Source organism: Coptis chinensis, chromosome 1 (genome assembly GCF_015680905.1).
Source record: "Coptis chinensis isolate HL-2020 chromosome 1, ASM1568090v1, whole genome shotgun sequence".
Taxonomy (NCBI): domain Eukaryota; kingdom Viridiplantae; phylum Streptophyta; class Magnoliopsida; order Ranunculales; family Ranunculaceae; genus Coptis; species Coptis chinensis.
The window spans coordinates 19,231,285-19,258,652 of record NC_141456.1 but is presented as its reverse complement, the minus strand read 5'-3'; the positions used below and the strand labels follow the sequence as shown (position 1 = coordinate 19,258,652).

At 38.6% G+C, this 27,368-nt stretch overlaps 1 protein-coding gene across 1 annotated transcript; it reads right to left on the bottom strand.

The window, feature by feature from the left end:
• Positions 1-21,106: 21,106 nt before the first annotated feature.
• On the bottom strand, positions 21,107-21,757 carry LOC147522701 (uncharacterized). The gene has a single exon (XM_086568309.1). It carries the CDS (start codon positions 21,755-21,757, stop codon positions 21,107-21,109), a length of 651 nt encoding a protein of 216 aa, XP_086424435.1.
• Between the last annotated feature and the right edge of the window lie 5,611 nt (positions 21,758-27,368).

Here is a 27,368-nt window from a genome sequence, read left to right as displayed (position 1 = left end):
GTTGTTGATTTGTAGAGCTTGGATTCTCAGAGAAATCACAGCAGATCAAAGGTATGATTTCTAAACAAAATCGTGAGAACCTTTATTCCGCTGCGCATGGTTTTCACGATTTGTAAATCATTACATGAAACCATAACGGTTCCTACAAGTTGGTGGCATGGTTGTCTGAGATGTAAGTTAGAGACACAAGTTAACCAAAAGGGAAAACTTAAGGGTAACTGACAAAACGTTTACTTACGACACTAGCTGGTGGCAATAAGTTGCAACAATTTCTTATATTATGGCCAACTTGAAAACACCTTTGGCATACAATCTGCCTCCCCTGTCTACTAACCTTGGTTCGATTTGCACCTAGCTCACCTACTTCCTTTTTCCTATTCTTTTTAGGCCTTCCTGGCATCCTTCTATCAGCAGGTAGCAAGCAAATAGAACAAGTACTCTTTGGCCATTGCATTTCACCAGTCAAAGGTTGCATATAGTGCTGGTATGCTTTGATATAATACTCCACTCTGTACCAATGAGCCATATAATCTTTTGGATTTAACTTCATATAATATATCGCTAAAATGGCATGCTGACAGGGAATGCCATTTAACCCCCACATCTTACAAGTGCAAGTTATAGCTTTTATATCAACACATTGTGATTGTGAATAGTTTTGAGGTCTTCTAATCTCAAAAGTTGTGGTCCCACTGTAAATGGTTACCCAATTCCTAGCATCATCCTTGTTCTTTTCAAGTTTTGCCCTAGCCCTTGGACACAACACATCATGCCATTTGTTGTATATAAGTCTCTTTTTATGCATCCTTTTCATACATTGCAATCTTATATCCTCTAGCATTGCAATTATAGTCTTCCCTCTTGCTTCTTTGATTACACCATTATATGTCTCACACATGTTATTCTCAATTGCATCACAACAGAGTATAAAAGAAAAGAAATCTCTAGACCACCATCTTGCATCTTGCTGCTCAGTCAAATGTTTGTTTGCTTCATCAGACAGCTTTGCTATCTCTTCCATGGTAAGATCAAACTCCTCAGGAATGCTTGCCTTGGCAGCTTGCCAAAACAAACTCTTGTAAATTGCACCTTGTAATTGGAAACATTTAAAATTTTAAATTCTTGTAAAAACAACAATTGCATATATTAAAACAACAATTGTAAAAACAAAAACATTTAAATTGCATATGAAAACAACAATTGTAAAAACAAAAACACATTTACCTGGTTATCTCTTCCTTAGGTTTGCATTGATATGCCTTGCACAACATCTATGGTCTGCAAATGGTAACATCTCATTAATGACTTGCAACAAACCTTTTTGTTGGTCAGTGATTAGAGTCAAACCAACACCATGGGCAATTCCAAGGTCATCAATCAACAAATCAAGAAACCATCTCCAATTGCTTGCATTCTCAGCTTCAACAACAGCCCAAGCAATGGGAAACATTTGATCATTGCCATCCCTCCCAACTGCAGTAAGAAGTTGCCATTTGCAATACTCTTTTAAAAAGCAACCATCTAGACCTATGACAGGTCTGCAACCTTCCACCCATCCCTTCTTACACGCATAAAAACAAATGTACATTCTCTTAAAAACAGGTTGAGCTAATCCTACAACTTCATCTACATTTATTCTCACTATACTCCCTGGATTCCTCTTTAATATTTCAAAACCATAGTTCCTAATTTTGGAATATATCTCAACCAAATTCTTTTCAATGTCCCCCATACACTTTCTCTTAGCTCTGAAGCACATTGTTTTTGATACATTAAACTTGTAAGTTTGTAACACTTCAAACTTGAAATCACTTAACTTCCAACCTGGATTACTAATGATTCTATCATGATAAGCTTTAGCCAACCACTGAGAGTTAGCAAGCTTACTGTTCAAGTTCCTTGAACATTTATGCACATTAACAAGTGTCTTGATTTGGAAACTTTCTTCATTCTGCATAGGACTAGCCCACAGTCTCCAAGGACATTCACCACCTTCTGGGTAGCATCTTGCTTGCATCCTACTTGCTTTGTTGATAGACCACTTAATTGGACACCCATTAGCAACAACATAATCTTTCAAATCACCTTTAAGTTCATTTATATGACCAAACCTCATCCCAACTTCAAACTGAATCTTCTTTATCTCAGTCTTGGTATTAAATATTGGGAACTTTTTCCTATTTCTAGCTGCTAACCTAGGCCTCATCTCATCCTCTTCACTACTAACCTCAGGACTATCATGATCATCACTACTAGCATAATCAGTTTCATTTCCATCCACCATTGGTGCTAACCCCTCAATACTTGGACCACCTCCATCAGTTGGAACATCCCCAACATTCACATTGCCATCCAAATTGTCATTCACATCCGCCATAACTTTTGACTTCTTCTTCTTCTTCTTCTTCTTCATACTAACCAATTGTTGTGTTCTTACTTCAAGAAATTCTTCATCCACATCACTTATATGATCTAAACTAGTAGCATCAGACTGATCAGATTCATCCTCCATTTCTACTACAGTCTCAGATTCATCACTACTCACATCCTCTTCTATAATAGGGCATTAGGACACAGCTTCATTGTGTTCAATATACATCTCAACTACACCTGTTCTCCTGGCATACTCAACCATCTCAATTGTTTCTTTGTCACTAAGGATTTGGTGGATATTATTCTGCAAAACTCTACCTTGAGGTGCCTAATACATGTTTGATAAATTATGTATATTCAAATCATCCTTCACTATCCCCAAAAGTTCAAAATAAGAAATCCGATCAAAGTCCAACTCTGTGACATACTCTATTATACCACTGTAATTTAGCATTGGTGAGATTTTAAATCCCCGGAATGGTGGAATTCCATCATCATACTCTCATGATTAGTTTCCACTGAAAAGGATATAAAAATAATTTCAAATAATATAAATAACAAACATTATTATATCAAAAACCTATACAAATAAAGAACCACCAATTATAATATATCATTATAGGCCATATTCTATACAAATATCGAAATGAAATACAAAGAAAAGTAATAATAATATAACTTACTTGTTTAGATAGTTAAACTAGGTTTTCTTTCAACAAGAATTTCCACAAGAACAGCTGAATTTCTTCAGACGAGGGTTTGTGAAGTTAGGGATTTTGGGGTCGGGATTTTGGGATTTTGGAGGGAGATGAACATGGGCTTTGAGAAAGCCCAAAGATAATGCGCGTGAGAGAGAGCGTGGGTGTTTGATTTCGCGATTTGAAATTTTAAATGAGACTCACGTTAGCCGTGCATGCCCTGCTTTACGTGGAGATCGAGTTGCCCCCATGTAATACGCATTATGTACGCCAAATCATCAAATACGTATACATACATCACAGTATATATAGATGGTACCTATTTTAGCAATATTTGAAAAATATGGTACCATATTTTGCAAAAAAAATAATACAGTACCCATTTTGTAAAATCCACTATAGTTCGGTACCCAAATAAATAATTTTTTCAACATATTTCCATCTTGTAAACTCGTAATTTGTGAGTTACAACCATCTCTGGGCTTTCCAAAGGCATAAACAAAGCCTCTTTTAGGCATAACAAAAATAGCAGGTAATTCCTGTACATTCAAGGAATCTAGACCTACATTCCCATACATTCAAGGAATACAGCTAACCCGCAAGGCAAATGCCTTAGTTCTTCTCTAAGGCAGCTTTTCACATGACATTATTAGTCATAAATATTTCATTTCTTTTCATCAAAGAGGCGTGGAGATAATTTTTTTTATAAGTTAAACTTTATTGATGAAGCTACAGGAGGCAATATTACAAATTGGGTGAGAGAGTTGCTCACACCAATACATAACATGACAACAACATACAAGTCATTAGGAAGCTCTAAAAAGTGAATCCCAGTGTACCATTAAGTTTTCAAACCGATACTCCCGGTTTCTGATCGCTCCACCAACCCAATACCATGCCAAAGCCTTTACATTAGTGCACATGCGATCCTTCCTAACCTGTTTCTACCTAAAGATCACCTCATTCCTAGTAGTCCATATGATCCAAATAGTTGCGTATGGCAGAATTCTCCAAATCTTTTTCCCAAAGTTCCCCCCTCTAACTTGAGGCCACAGTTGAAGTAAGTTTTCTAAAGAATATGTGTTTGACAACACCTCAATGATATCAAAGATGCTGCCCACTACATTGGTCCAAGAAAATTTCACCGTGTCGCAAATGAGAAATAGGTGAGAAGTTGTTTCCTCAAAGTTACCACATATAGGACATTCAGTTGACACGTCCATACCACGTGAGGTGAGCTGCTCTCTAGTTTGAATCTTGTTGAGTAAGGCACACCAAAAGAAGAATTTAACTTTAGAAGGTATTGGGATTGAAAATCTAGTTTGAATCTCGTCTTCCTCATTTGAAAATGTTACACCATGGATCATACTAAGCAGTTCGGTAATGACAGGCAACTCCCAATCAGGAGGAGCCCATCGTAAGTGGAGGTTCCAAACTACTTGTAAGTTTGCTGAACTGTAGTGGTCTGAAATCACACCTGTTTTCTTGGAAGCATATTTGAAAATAGTAGGAAATCTTGTACAAATAGGGGAGTCACCACACCAAGCATCATGCCAGAACCGAATTCTATTTCCGGTACCAGCCTTATACCTTATACTGCCTCTGAATTGCGAGCAAAGAGACCAAAATACCTTTCCATAGGCTACATCCATGTGGTTGAGAAATTGTTTTAGGCCACCATCCCAACTCATCTGCCCCATACTTCACTTCAATAATTGTTTTCCAAAGACCACCAGTTTCCATGCCGTATCTCCATATCCATTTACCCAGGAGAGCTTTATTAAAGAGCGTCAAAGAGCGAATGCCAAGACCCTCATACGGTTTAGGAAAACATAGTTGTTCCCAAGAGACCAGATGAATTTTGCGCCTATTTTCCGTCGTCCCCAAAGAAAATTTCGGACTAGTCTATCTAACAAATTGGCGACACTCACCAGGATAGTGAGAAGTGAAAGTTGGTACACTGGAAGGTTGGATAAAGTACTCTTTACAAGTGTAAGTCTTCCGCCTTTAGACAAGTAATTACATTGCCACCCATCTAGTCTTTTATGAAAGTGCTCTATCACTGAGTCCCATGATTCCATCTTCTTATAAGAAGCGCCAAGAGGAAAGCCCAGGTATTTGCAAGGTAGTGAACCAATTTTACAGTCCAAAATAGAAGCCAAGTATTCCATATTATCCACTTGTCCCACTTCAAGCAAGGACGATTTTGCCAGATTAGTTCTTAGACCAGAAACTGCTTCAAATATTAACAACATAGCTTTGAACACGAAGAGTTGAGAACTAGATGGTTCAAGAAGGAATAGAGTATCATCGGCATATTGTAGAATACCAATTTCGGGAAAGTTCTGTGTCACTTGAAAGCCTTTGATATACCCCAAGGACATGACTTTATGGAACAACCTAGCCTAGTGAGAGCTTCCATGACAATGGTGAATAAAAGAGGTGAAAGAGGGTCACCTTGTCGAAGTCCCCTCTTGCTTTTGAAGAAACCAACTAGTGTACCGTTCAACATGATTGAAAAAGAGGCTGTTGATATGCAGGTATGAATCCACATTCTCCACACAATACCGAAACCCATTCTTTCCAACAAGTAGTCCAAAAACGTCCAATTGACATGCTTGAAAGTTTTGGTGATATCCAGCGTGCATATGACACCCGGTGCCTTAGATGTCAATCTTGAATCAATAAGTTCATTTGCAATGAGTGAGCTATCTAGTATTTGTCTTCCATCCACCGAGGCGCCTTGAGAAATGGAGATGATATATGGGAGTGCCAATTTCAGTCTTCTAGAAAGTACTTTTGCGATGATCTTGTAGATTCCACCAATAAGGCTAATAGGCCTGTAATCTGATAATGTTAGATACCCATCTTTTTTTGGTATCAAGGTTAGGAAGGTGGAATTGTTTCTACTGTCTAGAAATCCTATATCCTGAAAATCTTTGATGACCGCCATAATGTCGTCCTTTAAAATGTGTCAACATTTCTTGAACACCACCATATGAAACCCATCTGAACCCGGGGACTTTTCACCTCCCAGGTTGTCGAAAGCAAGCTTGACCTCCTCCTCAGTGAAACTTCTTTCAAGATGTGTCCTTGTGTCCTCCGAAATGGAGCCAAATTTTAGTGCATCTAACTTCGGTCTACCCTCCATCGTTTCTGTGAACAGGTCTTCATAGAATTGAATCACATAATCTTTGATAGCTTGTGGATCATTAACCTCCACACCTTCTATGACCATCATCTTGAGGCTTTTGACTTTATTTCTTGCATTTGCTATGCCATGGAAGAACTTAGTGCATTCATCCCCTTCAAAGCGTCACTTGCTTTTGGACTTGACTCTCCAATTAATTTCTTCCTTCTTGAGTAAACTTTTAAGTGATTGCTTCAAAATAATTTTGTTACAGAATTCCCCTTGTGAGAATGGCGTGGTTTCTTCCTTAGTTTCAAGGACCTCTGTCACACCCCAAATTTCCAGAAAATTAAAAATAAGGAATTATCCACACCCTATTCCATCTTCTGAAAATCCAGGATAAAACAAAACCCTAATAACCTATTATCAACCACATTATTAAAATATGAGATCAAATTAAAACCAAATGAACAACTCTTAATGTACAAATTCAAGAATTTACTAAACCACTTTATTATATCTGTTTCAAATCAAGACTTTATACTTCATAAAACTTATACTACTAAAACTCCAAGAGCGAATCCCAATCAAGCGTCTTCATCCACTGCATTCCACTATCTATGTTCCTAAGAACACACCCACGTTGCAAAACAAAGCAAACATGGGTTAGCAAATTGAATTTGCTGGTATGAGTAAGACTAAAAATATAAAATAGTTTCATACTTTAATTATTCAAACAACAATTTATATGTACCCATAACTTAACCATTCTCAGCTTGAAAGACAGGTAGTTCCGTCATTTCAACTGGCATAGTTTCTTCCCAAGCAAGTCATCCATTATATTAACTCATTATAATAACTTAGTAATTGAATTTTAAAGGGACCAAAATACAACAATGGGGACCAATTTAGGGGGAAACGGGAGTGAGATAACTTAATCTAATTTGGGGATCCTGTGCTTCAAATGTTTACCGCCTTTAGAAACTTTTAGTAGGTAAACTGCTCTTATCCTAAGACAACTTGGTTTCCTTCCTTTTCTGGCAATATTCCATTGCGAGCTGCCTGAGATTGCCAAGGATTCCAAGTAATTCTTTCTTAGTTTGCGCTTCTCTTGAACTTAACCCGGTGAAATCCTCCACTGCATCAGCGTGAGAGTTCAAGAAAGTTCCCACCTTGTTAGCGTCTTTTGCTGGTAAAATCTTCCTCTACCCAACAGAGTGAGTTCGTACAAGGTAGCTAACTTCCTTGTCCCCCTGAACGGTAAAATCCCTCACTCTTGAGAGTGAGTGTTCGTGAAGGAGTAACAATGGACCTGTATGAGCTCGAAAAACACAGTAGGCCTTTGCAAGTGGTCATTGGAAATGCCCGCATACGGCCACAAGTTTCTTTACCTAAGCAAAATCCAGTGGTTCCTTCACGGGAACCTACCAGGCTTTCATATGCTCAGGCGGCTTCACAACACGTGAGACAACAACTGGAGATGCCAGAACTCCCCACTCCAGAGAGAATGGGTGAGTACCTAGCCATTACTATATCTGAATCTGTCTATGAGAAAGGGCTCCTGTATTGCAAGCATTGCCTGGTAGGAAGGATTGACTTGCAAAAGGTGTCTCTGGACCGGGTGCACATACTTGCCAAGCAACTCTGGCAGATGACCAGTGAATGTCTTATTACCTCGATAGGGAAGGGCTATTTGTTCCTGCGATTTGCGACATCTGAGGACTTGAATAGGGTCTGGGCGAAAGGAGCATGGGAGTTTGATAAAATTCCTATGAGAATTAGTTAGTGGTCGCCAAACTTCAATCCGGATAGCCAGCGCCAGTCACACGCGTTGGTATGGATTAAATTGCCTGGGCTGGGGCAGGAGTATTGGGAACCGGAATCTCTTCGGTCTATTGCCCGAGGAGTGGGCTACCCTATGGAGATCGATGAGAAGACTTTGAACAGGGAATATGGATATTACGCAAAGATTTTGGTGGATGTAGACCTTTAGGAACCAATCCCCGATCAAATATATGTAAGGACTAAGAATGTTCAATTCTGGCAGACGGTGGAGGTAGGGAAGCTACCTAAAATGTGTAACCATTGTAAGATTGTGGGACACTTGTTTATGGAATGCCGAAAGCTCCGTAGCGATATGCAACATAACTTTGGTCAAGGTAACAAGAATAAGGAAGTTGTAGTGGATACCACTACCCCCTCTGAAGCTATGGGTGTGAAAACTGCTCGAAGGCGGGGGAGGAAAAAACAAGCTGGCGAGACCAGTTTGCAAGGAGCGAATATCTGGCAGAAGAAGAACACAGAACAAGAAAAAACTGTGTCGGTTCAGAACAGGTTTGAAGGGTTGGAGGTGGACGATACCCACATGGTGAGCCTATCGCTAGAGCAGCCAACTACAACTCTCAGTGTGGAGACCGAGGGGTACAAAAGCACTGACCCAATGTCTGAGCTGAACTCAGGGAGCAAAGAGAACCATGGGTACCAAGGAAGACAAGATGCGCAACATGTTATTTCGGTGGGAGTGGTTGCAAGTGAGCTTCCTGTGGTTGTTGTGGGATGTGATGTGGTAGAGCCTGTTGAGGCTATTGTGGAACCGGTGATAGAGCCTACTGAGGTTGTGGTGGAACCTAACATGCATGATGCTCAGACCTCCTTCATGGCCAGTGAAGGTACAGACCGACACAAGAAGGAAATGAAGATAAGGAAAGGGACGGAAGAGCTTCAATCACATGCCCGAGATGAGCCTCTCTTGGTTGGAGAAACACGAGCAAAGACAGTGGGTGGGTCAGCTCCTTTGGTGTTGGCAGACCTAGAATGAGTAAAGGCCAAGGCGACTACTGCTCTGGCTTCACATGACAGATCGACTCCAGGTAAAGAAGCTTATGCTTCGGCCTCTCCAAATAGGGTCAGGGTCCTTGAGGAGGCTAGTACATTGCTACAAGGCAATTGGGCAGATCAGGTGGAGCAAGATGAGGCCCAATCCAGTTCCAAGAAGGGATATAAGCCTAAGTGGAAGGCGCAGAGAACACCAAGACCGAAAGTACCGTATGGCTTAAGACCTCTCGCCAATCATAAATGAATACACTATTCTGGAATGCGAGGGGAGTCAAGCGACGGGAACCTTGGACTCATGTTGAGGAGCTTGTCCTAACTCATAACCCTGGATTTCTTTGTATAGCGAAACCTCTTATCAAGCCGCCGAATGTGCTTCCACCAGTGTTGAGTAAACATGGCTTCAATGCGATTTTTCTGCATAATAACACCCCGAATAGGGTGGGCAACATTTGGTTATTTTGGAGGGAGGGCATGTCCCCCACCCTTGTTAGTTTATCGGAGCAGCAGATTACAATTCAAGTAGAGAACTATCTGATGAGTTTTGTGCATGCAAGTTGTTCTTATGGTGTTCGTCGTCAGTTATGGCAGGAACTAACCATGTTGGGTCAAAGTGGACAAGCTTGGGCAGTTATAGGGGAATTCAATATAGTGACATCTTTTGTGGAAAGGAAAGGGGGTGGCACTCCGTGTATCTCGGCAATGGATGACTTCAACTTTTATCCATTCGAATGCTCTCATTGGTTAACCAGGCTTGGATGCAAGGTAGTGCGGGATGGAGGAGCAAAATTCTTAAACGTAAGTCCTCGGACCATAGCCCAATAGTGGACTGGAACACACGCATCCCCAAGCCCCATAACATCCCTTTCCGATTCAGAAAGGCCTGGATTTTTAACGACACTCTTAGGGAGGTAGTGGTTGCAAGTTGGGAGGAGTCGCTTTTTGATGTCCCTATCAGGAAAGTAGTCAAAAAACTTAAAAGGCTCAAGCAAAAGCTGAAAAGCTGGAGTTTTGAAGTTTTTGGCAATCAAGCACAACATATTCCACCTTACAACAACTGGAATTTGATAAGGCAACTGAGATCGACGAGGTCACAAATGTAATGACTACCATAGCCAAGGAAAAGTCCAGAGTATCAGATGCTCTACATGGTGAAAGAAACTCCGCCTACTTCCATGCTACTATCAGAATGCGGCAGTTAAGAGCACAAATCATTGAGATAAAGAACAGAGAAGGTGTCTTGCTCAAGCAACATGATCAAATAAAGGGTTTTATTGTTGAGGAATATTAGGAGAAATACAAGAAGCAGCCAGTGGAGATGGATGCAACTATGATGAATCTGATCCCGAACCTGGTTGCTATGGAGGATAATGTTAGGCTATCAGCTATGCCAACCAGAGATGAGGTCAAAGAGGCGGTGTTTTCTATGGATGCAAATAGTGCCCCAGGGCCCGACCGGCTTCCAAGGCATTTTCTATCACACCTTCTGGAGTATTATTGGATAGGATGTTAGCTCGGCTGTTATATCTTTCTTTAGGGATAATGTCCTTCCCAGAGGCATAAACTCTAGTTTTCTCGTCCTTGAGCCAAAAAATACAAATGCGGTAGAGGTGAACCATTTTAGACCGATATGCCTTAGTAATTTCTTGTTCAAGATTATCACCAAGATTCTTTCTTTGAGACTTAAAGCAATTGTGAGCAAGATCATTAGTGGGGAGCATCTGGCTTTTATTCAATGCAGATCAGGCACAGTGGGCATTGATCTGGCATCAGAAATGGTAAATGAATTAGACAAGACTAGTGGTGGGAATGTGGGCATCAAATTTGACATCACTCAAGCTTTTGATACCATTAGTTGGGAGTTTTTGCTTGAAGTGCTTAGACGATTTGGCTTTTGCAACCAATGGTGCTCCTGGATTTCTACTCTTCTCAAAAGTGCAAGCATCTCTGTTATGATCAATGGTGGTCCATGTGGGTTCTTCGAGGTTGGCAGAGGGCTCAAGCAGGGGGATCCTCTATCCCCCATTCTGTTCGACATAGCGGAAGATGTCCTTAGCAGAGGACTAAATTGGCTATTTCTCTCGGGCAAGATAAAGCATATGACGGCAGTGGGAAAGTGCCCTAGCCCCACTCACATTTTGTTTGCGGATGATGTCTTCATCTTTGCAAATGGAGGTATACGGGGTCTTAGGCTACTTAAACTTCTACTACAAGTCTACGACCAGTTTGCGGGTCAAATATTCAACTCGTCTAAAAGCAAGTTGTTCCTTGGTGCAATGGATAGTGATAAGAAAGCCAAAGTAATAGATCTTTTTGGTATCTCTGAAGGGTCTCTCCTTGAGAAATACATGGGCACCCCGCTTTTTAAAGGAAGAGTTACACGAGCAAGTATTCAGCTTTTGGTGGATAAAGTGAAGAGAAGAGCGAGTGCATGGGCAGGTAAAATGCTCTCTTTTCAAGGAAGGGTGGTCATTGCCTAGTCAATTCTTAATAGTTTGCCAGTGTATAACATGTCTGTGTACAAGTGGTCGTCAAAATGTATCAAGGACTGTGAAGCTGCCATAAGAAACTTTGTGTGGTCAGGGAATCCTACGGTGCGGAAGGGTATTACCCTTAAATGGGATAAGGTGTGTAAGCCTCTGGAGGAAGGGGGGATTGGCCTTCGAAGCTTCAAAGAGATGAACTTGGCCCTACTCATGAAGCTTGCTTGGGCTTTTCTTGCAGGATCTACTGAATGGAGCTTGTATATGCAAGCAAAGTTTACCACGGCCTCAGGTGAACTGATCACCTACTACAAAAAATCCTCTATCTGGCCAGGCATCAGATGGGCTCTGGAAGAGTTGGGTCCTAACCTGGGTTGGTTAGTGGGCCAAGGCAAAGAGCTTAGACTGTGGCAAGATGACTGGGCTGGCATTGTTTTAGCGGATAAAGTCTAGGGGGTTCACTGGAGGCCCCTCAAAGCTAAGGTCTCTGACATTATTACCGAGGGGCAATTGAACATTCCAAATCAAGTACTCCAAGTCTTCGCTCGAGTGGGAATAGATCTTAACACGTTGCCACCGCTTACTGGAGATGCTGAGGACGTTAGAATTTGGAAAACTGCTACAGATGGCCATTTCACGGTCAAAATTGCCTTTGACTCCATTAAGAAAAAAGGCAAGTGGTGGGCAGGCATAGATGGGTTTGGAATAAGTATGTGCACCCTAGAACAGCTTGTTTGGCCTGGGAAGCTTATTCATAATGCGGTGCTAACTGATGACCGGGTAAGGAAACGAGGAGTTCACATGGTTTCCCGATGCAGGCTCTGCAAAAAGGAAGAAGAATCGGTTGGCCATTTGCTTTGGGAATGCGAAGTCACGAAAGAGCTATGGTCATGGCTCCATGGAGTGCACAAGCTACGCCCAAGCCTTAGTCTTCAAGGTGTCATGGCTGCCCCCGAGATGCTCAGTCCTATCAGACAAGAACTTTGGAATGCAGCTGCTATCCACCTTTTGGCCCAAATCTGGAAGACAAGGAATAGAATTTACTTCGAGGAAACAAGGCTAAACAATGCCCACATAAAGAACGAAGTTACTAAAGGTACCAAAGCCTCGGGTAAGATAGGCACAGGGTACATGTATAATACTGCTGATGACTTGGAAGTGCTGCACTCTTTTAATCTTCAGGGACGAGCAAGGAGTAGGATACAAGAAGTCAAATGGATTCCACCCGATGATGGCGTTGTCAAAGCAAATACGGATGGCTCCTTTTTTGGAAACCTAGGGATTGGAGGAGCTGGGGACATCTTCAGAGACCACATGAATCAGGTAGTCGGGGTCAGGGCCTTTGGGATTGGGATTACCACTAATTTTCACGCCGAATGTTATGCGCTTGTCATGGCAGTGGAAACGGCAGTGGTTAATGGATGGCAGCAATTATGGTTAGAAAGCGATTCTCTAGCAGCGATCCTAGCTCTGAGCACAAACAAAGCACCTTGGGTTCTCAAAGCTCGGTGGCTAAGAGCGACGCAAACAACTTTACCAAATTGGAGAATGGCGATACCTTCCGAGAAGCTTAACTTTGGGGCGGCGTCATTTGCCAAGATGAGCTCATGGCGAGGGACGGTGGAGCTCTTCCAGACCCTGTTGTATTATAAACTTAGAGAACCCTTATAGGACATACCAAGGCCGAAAATATCGGTCGATTTATCGAAAAATCGCCGATATATATCGCTTTTTCAACAATCCGACTTGAAAAATCCAAATATCGGCTTCGAAAATTTAATATTTTTAAACCGATATATATCGGTAAAACCGATTAAAGATATATATTAGTGATATATTCCGATATATTATATATACGTTTGATTTAGAGAACCCTTATAGGACGATATATACGATATATCGATATATATCGTTATTTTGCGATATATTCGATTTTTGATTTTTGAATATTATCACCAAAATGGGCAAAACGATTTATCTCTCCGACATATCGATATATCCGATATATATCTTTTTTTGGCCTCTCCGATATATCCTAATATCCCGAAAAATTGGGCCTTGGGACATACTACCGATTTTGCTAAGTTTGGTTTTATGCTTTATATACCAGGGGTGCAGATAAAACAGGTGGGCGGGAAATGTTTTTTGGAGTGCTGGTCCAGGCAGAGGGAAATGCGTTGAGCTTGAAGCATGAGAGATCTCTGAGATGGATCGAACAGCAACAAAGGGAGTCTAAGCTTAAGCCCAGGAGCCTCACTCTGGAAATCTACAAGGCCCGTCATGGGCCCAGTGTATCTTTTATTTCAGCACTTTTTATATGACCTGGCTTATAAAAGCCAGAAGGGATGAAAATACATCACCCTTGTTGTAATATTCTTTTATTTATTTATAATATATCCCTACTTGCATGCAAAAAAAAAAAAAAAAAAAAAAAAAAAAAATAAATCTTACCGATATCCATCGGCCAGATAAAGGGTAGGACAAATCCCCGCAAGACAAAATATCATTAAGTCCTACCCTCCTGCAAAACAAAGTTAGGTTTCCCAAACCTAAACATTTAATTCGAACATCTACTTCTCTCACCATAATCATGAGAATATACAATCTGACATAATATATCACCCCATCGTATCAATTATATCACGTTAACAATATTTACATTCCTTCATAAGAAATCATATGTATCATATCATAATACACAACCAGTCATATCCAATAACTCGCTCATACATAAAGCCAATATTTTTATTTAAAACCACTCGTCTATTTATGAGAACGAGAAGAATCCCAACCAGAGAGTACATTCATCCCTCATGAGTATCAACTCATACAAACCACATAAACATTTCTCATAAGAAATCATATACATCATAATATATAAATATTCATATGCAATAACTCCATCACATATAAAATCAATATTTTATTTTGCTTATTAATTATCTCGTTGACTCCTTTATTAAAAGACACAACCCAACCTTTAGTTCCTACTCCACGATTTGCACTACACACATTTGCCAAATCACACATATCCGTGTGCCTCACTCACACCGAGTACCACTACAAGACATATGTCCCAAGCGGGATATCGCCTCTTGGAAACATACTTTCATCTTGTAAACTCGTAACTTGTGAGTCACAACCATCTCTGGGCTTCCATACACATAATCACAAAGCCTCTTTTGGGCATAACAAAATATCAGGCCATTCATGGCACATTCAATGAATACTTTGGGTCATTCCCGCCACATTCAAGGAATACCCATCATAATACTAACAGGTCATTCATGACACATTCAATGAATACCTTAGGTCATTCCCACCACATTCAAGGAATACCTATCATAACACTAACAGGTCATTCATGGCACATTCAATGAATACCTTGGGTCATTCCCGCCACATTTAAGGAATACCCACCATAACACTAACAGGTCATTCATGACACATTCAATGAATACCTTGGGTCATTCCTGCCACATTCAAGGAATACCCACCTACGTTCCAGTACATTCAAGGAATACAACCAACCCGCAAGGCGAATGCCTTAGTTCCTCTTTAAGGCGGCTTTTCACATGACATCATTAGTCATAATCATTTCTTTTCATCAAAAAGGCGTGGAGAGATCTAAAGATGTGGGCGACACATTTAATTTTCACCAGACACTTTTATCCCAGATTTTAACACTCAAGAGTTCTCATTTATTATAATATTTTCATTACAAAACAAACACCGTCTCAAACAATAGGATCATTACTAAAGATTCCAAACACAATAACTAATCAACTCACATCATTATCAATTATATAAATCATAGATATCAAAAGGTTTAATTAGGAATAACGCATTAGTTAAATATCTCGTGAATACATTTTAAACAGCCACAATCACGTACACAATTAAGTACTAACTTTATACACATATAGTTATCACAATAACTAATAACTAATATTAATATATAATATAGTGTAGTGTAGTGGCTGCACTTTTGCTCAAAGCTGCCTACATATCCAAATATTTCAAGATTGGAATCAAGCCTTCGTAGTTCTTATTAGCCACATAGTCAATACTATAGTTTTTCCTATATTCATCCAAATGACATGTAACTTAATTATTTAGAAACTAAGGTATGTAGATATATTTTTTCATGTATAACTCGAATTCCCAACCTCATCCCATCTAGAATAAAACTTAGGTCGAAAACGGTAAAAATCCTAATTTTCAGCAAACTAGATTTCTGACGAACTATCTTCTGAATGACACAACTCTTTTCATAGGTATCTAAACGCATTGAGGCTTTTTGTGTTGCAAAGTTGACACACAGAACTTACTTTCTAATGTTTTACAAAAATACTCAATCTCCTTCTAAATGTGCCAAAACTAGGCTCAAAAACAGTGCATAGAAACTGATTTCTGACGCATTATTTTCTGCCAGTCAAACTTCCATACACCATAATTAATTCCACAGGCCTCTGAATGCGATAAGGCCAATTGGAATAGAAAGCAAACTTCCAAATATTACTTTTTCATGTTTTCATAAAAATATAGTTCAAACTCTAACTAAATTAAAACTGGACTTGAACACAGTGCGCAGAAACTGATTTATGACGCACTGTTTTCTATCAACCAAACTTCCAGGCATTATATCTACCACCACAGACCTCGGAATAAGACAAGGACAATTGAGTTAGAAAGAAGACTTATAAAACTCACATTTTCATGTTTTACAAAAACTCTAACTCTCCCCCTAGCTTTATGCAATTTGTGATTAAACCCTATGCAGAAAACTATTTTTGACAAATAGAATTTCTGACGCATATAATTATCGAGGTTATATCTTTTCTGTCACTCATCCAAATTAAGTGAGGCTCACTAAGTCGGATAAACTACTCTCTAAGGTTTCATTAGGTTTTGGTTTTGCACAAATTTACAAAGTATAGTGTCCTAAACATTTCCTAAAATGCAACATATCCAGAATATGTGCACAAACAGTTATCATATATTGAAGTCAGTTTTTATAATCTTAAACACGAGTATGAACTTGGGTCAAAGTATGAGGTTGTACCTCTGTAAGTCTAGATTCTAATGGTTTTGGAATAAACACAAAAGAGTAAATATTTTATTTTATATGATTTTATTACTGCAGACTGCTTAGTTTTAGTCCCAGTTTCTGCTTCAGACTTCAACTTAAATTTCAGTGTGTAAAACGACTAGATATGAAATTTTACAAAACATGAAAGTTGTAGATATGCGTGTCTATAGTAGACGGTCGTTGGATTCATATAAAAAACATCAAAAATGAATTTTCTATGATTAAATTACTAAGAACAGTTATGAAATTCTAAAAATCAAAACCCTATAACTAACACGAATCTAATGACTTCACATCATTCAAAACAGTTGCAGGCCTATATAATACTACCAATCAATCAATAAACACATGATTTACTCACTACCGTATACAAGTACTCCTGAACACAACAACACCTATATATCAAAGCTAAACTTTTGGTGCCAGTAACTCAATATACCGACAGTATAACACCCCGTGTTTTTATACGTATTTTTATATTTATTAATTAATTAAATTATTTATTTAAAATTCGTCGGATTGGACTCCGGAATGGGCTTGGTTTTGGGCCCGAAGTCGGTGTTGGGCTTGGGTTTTGGACCCAAGTATATAAACACATTGTTCTAGAGAATAGGGTTTTGAAAGAAAAAATAATATATTAAAAAAAGGTCGGTTTTTTGGAGAGGTCTTTTGACGATTCGGAAAGGTTTTAATACAAGTGAGTAGAGTTACCTCTCACCACTACTAGAACTATGATTTTTTTTATCCGTTTAGAATTTACTGAAACCGCCTATAGAAACCATGTAGTTAGATTTTCTTTTAAATCAATTATATGATGAAATTGTCAAAGTTTTCTTCTGTTAGATTTCTTTGGTTAGTTCTGTTTTACTGTGTTGTTATTTTTCTTATAAATGGAAAAGCTCGTTGGAAAATTGGAGTGCTCAAAAGAGGTCGGCATATAGTGGAAGCTTGGAGCAAATTTCGTTGATGGAGGCCCAAAATTTCGGCTTTTAAAATCGTCACAGTTTATACAACTGTTATTGTTGGTTTTCGTTTTTTTTTATTGTGGATGATGGGGTTGAAGTGTTGTGGTATATTGGGTTGTTGCGTGATTTTTTTGAAGCTTGGAGAAAGCTTGAGCCCCGTTTGGCGTTCGCCAATTCATCTTGTGGTTGGAACTTTTGTAATTTTGTGTGTTTGATTTTGTTGGTTTGAGGAATCGTGGTGGTGGTTGTTTGATTGAGTGTTGTAGAGTGGTATGGAAGTTTGAAAGAAAAAAAGCCATTAATTTGAAAAAAATTTGTAGATCTAGATTGATGAAGAGTTGGATTTAAATGATTTTAGGATTTTGCTTTTTGTAAAAGTCCGGTTGGTTTTGATTTGGTGAAAACCGATTTGATGGAAGAGGAGAATGGTGGCCGGCGATTTGGTGGTGGAAGGTGGTGGAGAGAGAAGTTTGGGAGAGAAGATGAGCGATTAACCCATTTCGGGCTTGGGCTTGGTTCTTTCAAATAAATTGGTTTATTTTGTTTGGTTGGGCGGATTAAACTTGGACCCATTTGGTTTAGTTCATGGACCAGTTTAAGTTAAAGCTTGGAAGTTCTATTTTGTTTTGATTGGGCGGTTTTCTCTTATTTGTGGACCGGTTCAATTTAAAGATTTTGGACCGAACCACTTAACCTGCCAAAATAATATAGCTTGGGACCAGTCCATTGGACTTAAAATAGATCTTTCCGGGGTCTTTACATGTTTAGACTTTCGGGTTCTAAGGTTTGGGCTTGGCCGGTTGGGTCCGAACCATGACCTTAACAAGCCCATGAGCCATGCACCTTTGACCTTAGCCATGAACCATGGCTATAATCAACAAACACGGAAAGCACGGTTTCTTTGACAAAACGACCATGACGTGTTGATTTTGACGTTGACCATGATGTGTTGACTTTGACCGGGGTTGACTTTTGATTGAAGTTGACTTTTAACTCGGATTATGATTTGGGTTATTAAGATAGGTCTAGGGCTATTAGCATACTTGACTTTAGGCTAAGACCTCTATATATACGTGTGTATGTGTATTAACTACTATGTGATTTTGCTGTATCTTATGATATGCAACGTTATGACACTAAGACATCCCTGAAATTAATAACGCGTAAACCAAAAATAATTGAATCAAGATATTCCTACGTTCTCTGAAATAATCTATGCAATAAAGTACAATAATACGTAAACAAAATTTACCGCACCCTTTTAGAACTCTCCACGCCTCAAGTTTTGGAATTTGATTTTATGACTGATGAAGTCATATGTTAGGTGGGCATTTATTGAATGTGCCATAAATGGCCCGTTAGCGTTATATAAGGGTATTCATTGAATGTGCCATGAATGACCCGGGTATTCATTGAATGTGCCATGAATGACCATGGACCCGCCCTAAAGAGGAACTAAGGTATAAGCCTTGCGGGGTTAGTTGTATTCCTTGAGTGTTGCGGGAATGTAGGATTGGGTATTCCTTGAATGTGGCGGGAATGACCCAGGGGCATTCATTGAATGTGCCATATGAATGGCCCGTTAAGTGATATGATAGGTATTCCTTGAATGTGGCGGGAATGACCTAAGGTATTCATTGAATGTGCCATGAATGACACGAAGTTTTGTAAGGCCGTGGAAATATGTGTATGAAAGCCCGAGATGGCTATGATATTGTGGTATTGATTGGGAGAGAGGCACCGAGGGAATGTGTGATTTGGCAAATGTGTGGAGTGCAAATCGTGGAGTAGGTACTAAAGGGTGGGTGTATAAGAAAAGTAATTGATTCTGATAAGAGAAATTTAGTTGATGATGCAAGTGTGTTTGGGCTTACTTTTGAATACATATAGGATATGTACATATGTTATATACAAGTTCTAACTTTCTTTTGGGGAGGGTAGGACTTAATAACATTTTCTTGCGGGGGGTCCTACCCTTTATATGGGCGGATATCGGTAAGTGTAATTCAATTATTTAGATATTAAAATGAGTTATTAGAATGGGTTAATAAGATGGAAGTTAATAAAATGGAAGTTTGCTTGGGAAGAAACTATGCCGTTTGAGATGACGGAACTACTTGTCTTTGAGAATGATTAGGTTATGATAGAATTTAAAGTGTTAGTTGGATAAGAAAAGTTTAAAATGTTTATATGTGTTTAGTCTACTCATACCAGCAAATTCAATTTTTGACCCATGTTTGCTTTGTTTTGGGTAACGGGTGTGTTCTTGGGAACATAGGTGGAAAGGCAAATGGAACGCCGGGCGTGTGATTGTGATTCGCGGCAGGATCCTGTCCGTTAGTTTTCTTTTAGATTTGATTTCTTTGTTGGAAGAATGTAATAATGTATTTTGCCTTTTTCATGGCATAAGGACATGGTAGTGATGAATTTTATTTGGAGAGTTGGTTTTGATGTTTTATTTGGAAGGATGTTATCTTAATAAAGAGATTGCGGATAATTGTTGGGAGTATTGTTATTTAAGTTGTTTCTTTTATGACATGGATATTAGGGTTTGTATGTGTAGTATTCTCCGTCATAGCCTGGGTTTTTAAACAAGTGAACCTAGTGATGTTTGAGATAATTATATTTCAAATATTCACTTTGTTATTGTTTAGAAATTCGGGCTGTGACAGACAGTCTCTGATTAAACAAATAATTTCGATCTCAAAGTTCTATATCATTATAGAGAATTAAATACGCAACTAATCTAAACCATAGTAATAAATCAATTATATAAAAATAAAGTTTAGACTACTCACCCGAAATTAAATTTGCAAAAGAATACCCATATATGCTTCCTTTTCTCCAATCCCTTTTCTTCTTCTTCCCATTCTTTTTATTTCTTTCAATCAAAAATATTTTTTTTAATGGAGGCTAGGATTTTGCTTTTGAATAATGAGATTTTTACAGAGGAAATTCACAGGTATTGTTTATTCAATGTTTTAAGTCTGTTTAAGTTAACATATGAGCCTCAAATGGGTCTAAAAACACCCAAGGTCCATACCTATATGAATGAGTACATTTTAACAATGTTTTCAAGCCCAAAAATAATTCTAAAATACCCACACAAGTTCTAACAAACAATTTTGAAAAATCAACAACAACCAAACAAATTCTAGAACAAGCTAGACTTCATAATATAATAGTTATTTTAAATTCAAATAATGTAATTTATGTTGTTTAAAAATTGGGGTTGTCATAACCTCGATGCGACATAGCAAATCATCAATTTGCACATCCACCCGGCCAAAGACCTCTTTATTCCATGTCTTAAGCCTTTCTTTTTAAGTACCTTCATTTTAAGCCACCAAATAGTATTAGGCCTTCCTTCAAAGTGAAAAGAATTCTACCATTCCTCGATCTTAGTCACAAGAGTTTGGTCTTCAAACTACATTAATTCGAACCGAAAGGGAATAGGGCCACTTAATCGATCTTCGCAAAGTAACATAATTGCCTGATGATCCCCGATGATCCGAGGAGTATTTTGAAAGTGGTCATTGAGAAGCATGGCGGTAGTGTTCATCACAAGTAGTTGAAGTTAAGAATCGGTCAACCCTTGACATTTGGGGTTCTTCTCGTCCATCTGGCCATGTGAAAAGGGCGCCATTCAGAGGATAGTCTATAAGAGCATGACTATTAATAAACTCACCGAATTCACGCATGCCTGCATCGAACCTTCCACCCCTTTTTCTTTCGTGAGGGAACCGAATAACGTTAAAATCGCCACCAAGACACCAAGGAAGTTGGGACCATGCTTTAACATTCTCCAACTCCTCCCAAAAATGATCCCTCCACCTAGCTTGTGGAGGACCATATACCCCAGTAAACAGCCATTTAAAACTATCATTAGAGTTTGTACACACTACTGAAATTGAATATGCTCTACAAAGCATATCCTTCACTATAATTTTGCTTGAGTTCCACGCAAGAGCAATCCCACCAAAAAAACCCAAAGAAGGAACCAAAACAAGCCGCCAAGGGTGTCTCCAAAGGGCATGAAACTCAGTGATGTTTCCATCTTGTAACCTAGTTTCTTGAATAACAATAATATCCAGCTTGTGTTTTAATCTCAACCTCCGAATGTTGTTACAATCTGTCAAGTTTCCCACTCCCCTTGCATTCCACGAAGCAATTTTAATTGTCATTAAGAACGTCGTCAACCCCAACATCACTATTGCTAAGCCTCTCCGAATATGAGCTTTCCTGATTAAAAGCCAGAGAAGCATCTGTAATATGATTTGTTCTGCTTGTTTTATCAAGGGCCATGAACGAATTAAAAAGAGCTTGTCTCCCTCATTCCTCAGTTAACCCAAGCTGCTCAGCTAAAAGAATTGCCAGCCACTGAATCCAATTACTAATGTCCTCTTCATTCTCATTTCTACGAATGCTACTGGCAATATGTGAAAGACACCTCATGTGAGCATAATGGAGAAGGCACGTGTCTACCTCGAATAGAAGAATCAGGACCGAAAAAGACCTCATGATTGTTGTCATCACTTGAATTGAAAGCAGGGGTTGAAGTACTGGAAAACTCTAACATGTTCGCCTGTTGAGAATGAGGAGCATTCACATATACCTGAGCCGGTTTGGACAGATGAATCTGTTCCTCTCCAAAAATTAGGGTTTGACATGGTCCTACGATGGTGCCTTCTTTTTCGGTTTAGGCCCGCCTATGTGCTTGTCTTGCCATGTGAGCCCACCTTAAAGCAATATTCGACCAGGGAAATAGGCCCATAGGTCCTGCCTTGTTCCTCTTTTTACTATTGGACCTCCCATTTGTCATGTGCGTCTGTCGTGGGCTAGTGGGCCATGTATACCGTTCATTCTCCATATGTAAATGGGGTGCTGGGTTTGAGGATCCTGGGATCAGACTTGATGACATACCCGCTTCAGTGATTGTCCACAGAAATGTTACTGTCATTTTGACCATTTGACTGTTGTGCCTCCTGTGAAATATCTATCCTCCAATTTGTACGAGGTAGATTTGAATTTTGAACATGCGACGTGGCCATTTCTTGTCTGTTATCAAAACCAGGTGGCAGTGAAGTAGATGAGGGTGATGTCACATTATCCGCCATTTGAGCAACAGAGGCAGGAGAAACATGATCTAGTGACCCACCTGTATCCGGACATGCCGAGTCACACTGAGATGTGGCCGGATTTCGGCCGGAGTTGTCCCTTTCGATGACTTCGATTCTGATCAGAAAATTGTACCCCTTCTCTTCCAAGATGATCAACCTAGGGATATGAGAGAGTTTCACATTGTTTAAAATGACTTTTATGATTGAAGACCCAAAGACAAGAGTACGCTCGTCAATCTGAAAATCTTGTCCAAATTGCTTAACAACTCTCTCTGCAGTGTGCTTCGCCATCAGATGAAGGGGAATTCCAATTAAAGAGACCATCCACTTCTTCTTCTCTAGTAAAGACGCATCCAAAGATAGCCAATCTGGCCTCCATGCTTTAAAATTCACTGAGTTCTGGCTATACCACAAAGTGCCCTAATTCAATAAGTTTCTGAACTTTCTCTTCCAACTAAAAAAAAAAACTACTCTTTTCTTATCCACGATTCTAAGCTTAGAATAACCAAGGTGGTCTTTGATCTTGTTGCCAACCCACCCCCAATCCACGTTTCTGGAAGACGGATGACATGTAACTGCATTGATCCGTCCACCAACTGGCATTGGTAATCATACCTGTTGATCTAATTGACACCTTCAACTTATGTGAGACAACATCTTCTGGTAGGTTGGGAAACTCCAAGGGATTGTTTATAGCAATGTTGGGATTATGGGATCGAGAGAACTTTTCAACATCTTGAGCTCTTCCGCCAAACTTCACCCCTGGGAAGAAAAAATCAAGTAGTGATAGACCACATTCGGCCCAACCTTGACTATCTTCGCCGACCGGAAAGATTAGAACGTTATGATTTGAAACTCTTCTGTTAGGGGAGACCATTAGTTGGATGTAGTCACCCCAAACGTTCTTCTTCCTTGTAGGTTTAAGCATAGCATATGAATAATTATACCATCTCGGATCTCCATGGGAAATGGGGTTCACACTCGACTGGCATAACAACTTCCCAAACCATAGTCCACCTGCTTCAGAGATTGAGGATTTGAATACCCTACTTCTACTTCTTTCAGTGATCCAAAAGGTAGCTTCTCTATCATTTACACCCACCTTCTCAAACTTGAAAGACTTCTTATCCACTCCAGCGAACTGTCCGAGTCGTCGCGCTATCTTAAGATGATGAAGATTTCCTTCTTTTGAACTCAAGAAATGAGGATTTTACCAAAACCGAGGAAAATGGCAGATCCTAAACTTAGAGACGTTGACGTCTTTTATCTTTTGAACTTAGTGGTGTGGAGAGATCTAAAGATGTAGGCGATACATTAAATTTTCACAAGACTTTTCACAACACTTTTTAACACTCAAGAGTTATAATTTATTATAATATTTTTATCATAAAATAAACATATTCTCACACAGTAGGATCATTAATAAAGATTCCAAACACAATAATCATTCAACTCGCCTCAATATAAAATATATAAACCATATACATATATCAAAATTCTCAGTTATGAGTAACACATTAATTAAAAACTTTCTTAATTAAATACACTCCTAATTGGGGAGCAACACTCTGTATGAATACAATTAAGTTCCACATATCGTTTATCACAAATTCCTTAAATCACCGAGATATAACAATAAAATCCAATAACTAGTCATAACCAATTCTCTATACATTTGAACATTTCCGATAATTTGAAAACAATTACATCTTTTCATTTTCACACCAATCTTTCCATAATAATAAGAATATACTAAAATTATAAACACGACATAACATACACCGCCATTATGCCAATAACCAATTTAAACACCTAACCATTTTCATTCACGACTTAACCAATATTAATAGGCTCATTTTCTATGCTGCCTCGACAGATAACCCACCGTTGAATTTCTCTGAAGTTTTAAAGTGTAAAACTACTGTGTGTGATAACTATACAAATCAAATTTGACATCTATCCGACAACGGATCGACCTCCATCTAATCAGAAGAAAAAGACTGTGCACTGCAGTTTTTATGGTGTAGAAAAACTACGACCAGTCACGCTTATGCATGCCTCGACAGAAATCCAACAGTTGGATCTGTCTATAATTTTAATATGCCATACTACCATATGTTATACAACTACATATTAAATATAACCTCCATCCATGATTGATTCAATCTCCATCTAAGCAAAAATGTACAACTGCGCACTGCAGTTTTCTACATTGAGTTAAACTAGAAACCAGTCTTGCTAATAGAAGCCTCGAAAGATATCCAGCCGTTAAATTTGAGAGACATCCGAGTACGGAAAGATATCCATCTAGGCAAAAAGAAAATACTGCGCAAAACAGTTTTATGAGTAGTACGTGTTTTCTGTCCACTATTCATCTTTTTCACATACAATACTACAATTCATTATGCCTTCCTACATCTAATCTACATTCATATGAACAACACCAATAGCAAGAACCTATCACATTTCTACTTAAAACACAAAATCTAACTCACCTGAAACTTAAAATGCTAGTAAAAGAATAACCAACCTTGCTTCAGTAATACAATATACAACATATAATCTTGATGAAATTAATACATTTCGATCTCTAAATCCAATAAATACAAATACATAACTACTATAATTTGTATGATAACTAATCAATAAAATTTGAAAAGAAAATAATATTTAGACTACTCACAAATAATCAAATTGATCAAATTCCGATGACCGCTATAATGTAACTGTGAAAGCATACTACACATATATCATGTATCGAGCACCAAATGAAAGCATGTAAATAAACGTATTAATACCACTCTCTCTTGCGTATAAAAATTTCTTAGCATGCTTAATCAACATAGATTAGTACCAATCTTTATCAAGGCATAGGGATGTCCATCTTGTATGCCAAGTAAAAAAAAAAGACAACGTTATATATAAATCATGGAACAAGGAGAAATATCTTGAGCATTACCACTTACGTAATAAGTTAAAATTTCCTTCAATAAGGTTTTCACAGTAGCTATAGCTATATACCAAACTTTTACATAATCATAAGAATCAAAGTTTCAAATATATATTAAGGGCTTCCAAACAATCAATGCCATACAGACCACCCAACGACCATATACAAGCAAACCCATATATACTAGAGTGTAGAGAGCATTTATGTCAGACCACAAATAAATCTATACTCACATGTAATCAATTCCTTATGTCTATACGGAGACACTTTTTCTTGGATTTTTATAACTGTTTTGTACTTTTGTAGAATCTATGATATGACAGTCCATTTATCTCAGAGAGCATTTAAACTATAGCAAAAAAATAGTGACTCAACGAAGAAGAAATTGAATCGCTTGATAAAACTTTCAAGTTTGTAACTCAGTACACCGAACATATCTTATCAAATCAATTATTGTCGATGTCGTCATGAACTTGCAATATCTAGAATAAACACATAACTAAAATAAACCATGGTAATCAATCAATTGTATATATAAAGTTTAGTCTACTCACTTGCAAATTGACTAGAAAAGCGAAAACCAGTGAAAAGAAACGAAACCAAATCACACTGTTGTGTGTATATGAATGTTGTCTTTTTCCTCCGACTTTTATCTCTCTCATAACCGTAAGCTCTTTCTCTCTCTTTCTTTTAGAGCAAGTCTATTTTCTTTTGTTTTCTTTCCGATATTTACTATATCCCTGGTCTAGCTCATAACTTGCTAAGCGTAGGACAGTTGATTCAACGAGGGTACTCTATTATGTTTGATGATGCTATGTGTAAACTCATAAAACATAGGTCTAATATCCCTCTTATAAAAATTCCCATGACCAAGAACAAGATGTTTCCTCTTGAGATTTCTTGTATTGATGATTGTGCCTTAGTTGTCTGCGCTAATGATGATTCAAAATTATGGCATTTGCGCTATGGGCATTTACACTTGAATGCGTTGAAATTGTTATGTTAGAAAGATATGGTGTTTGGTTTGCCTTCTATTTCCGGTCTTGATCATTTGTGTGAAAGGTGTGTTTACGGGAAGCAACACCGCTTACCATTTCCAGTTGGAAAGGCGTATAGAGCCAAGATGCCTTTGGAAGTTGTCCATGCCGATATATGTGGTCCGACAAGAACTATGTCTTTCAGTAAGAGAAGATATTTTTTACTATTTACTGATGACTATACTCGATCGTATGAGCTGGGTATTTTTTCTCTCTTACAAATCAGAAACATTTGAAAAGTTTCAAGAGTTTAAAGCCTATGCAGAGAAACAGAGCGGGTGTACCCTTAAAGTTCTTCGAACCGATAGAGGGGGAGAGTTCTTATCTGATGAGTTTGCATCATTTCACAAGAGAAATGGCATTCACATGCAGTTGACAGTGAAGAAAACCCCTAAATAGAACAGGGTTGCTGAAAGGAAGAACCGGACGGTTGTTGAAATGGTGAAAAGCATGCTAAATGAGAAAAAAACTTTGTTAAATTATGCTAGGAGATACATATAGTGGTTAGCTGGTTAGGTTAAAGAGATGGAGTGGAGAAGAAGAAGAAGAAGGAAGGATGGAGGCACCAGAAGAAGGTAGGGTTTATAGTATATTTACTCTAACCTACAATTCATATATTTATATTGGGTGATAGGTTTCACGAAATGGAAACTACTAAATAAGATACGGTCTCACACTTATAGAATGT

Bases quoted from the DNA above. Each gene is read 5' to 3' on its own strand.
- LOC147522701 (XM_086568309.1), bottom strand. From the start codon at position 21,757: ATGACAATTAAAATTGCTTCGTGGAATGCAAGGGGAGTGGGAAACTTG.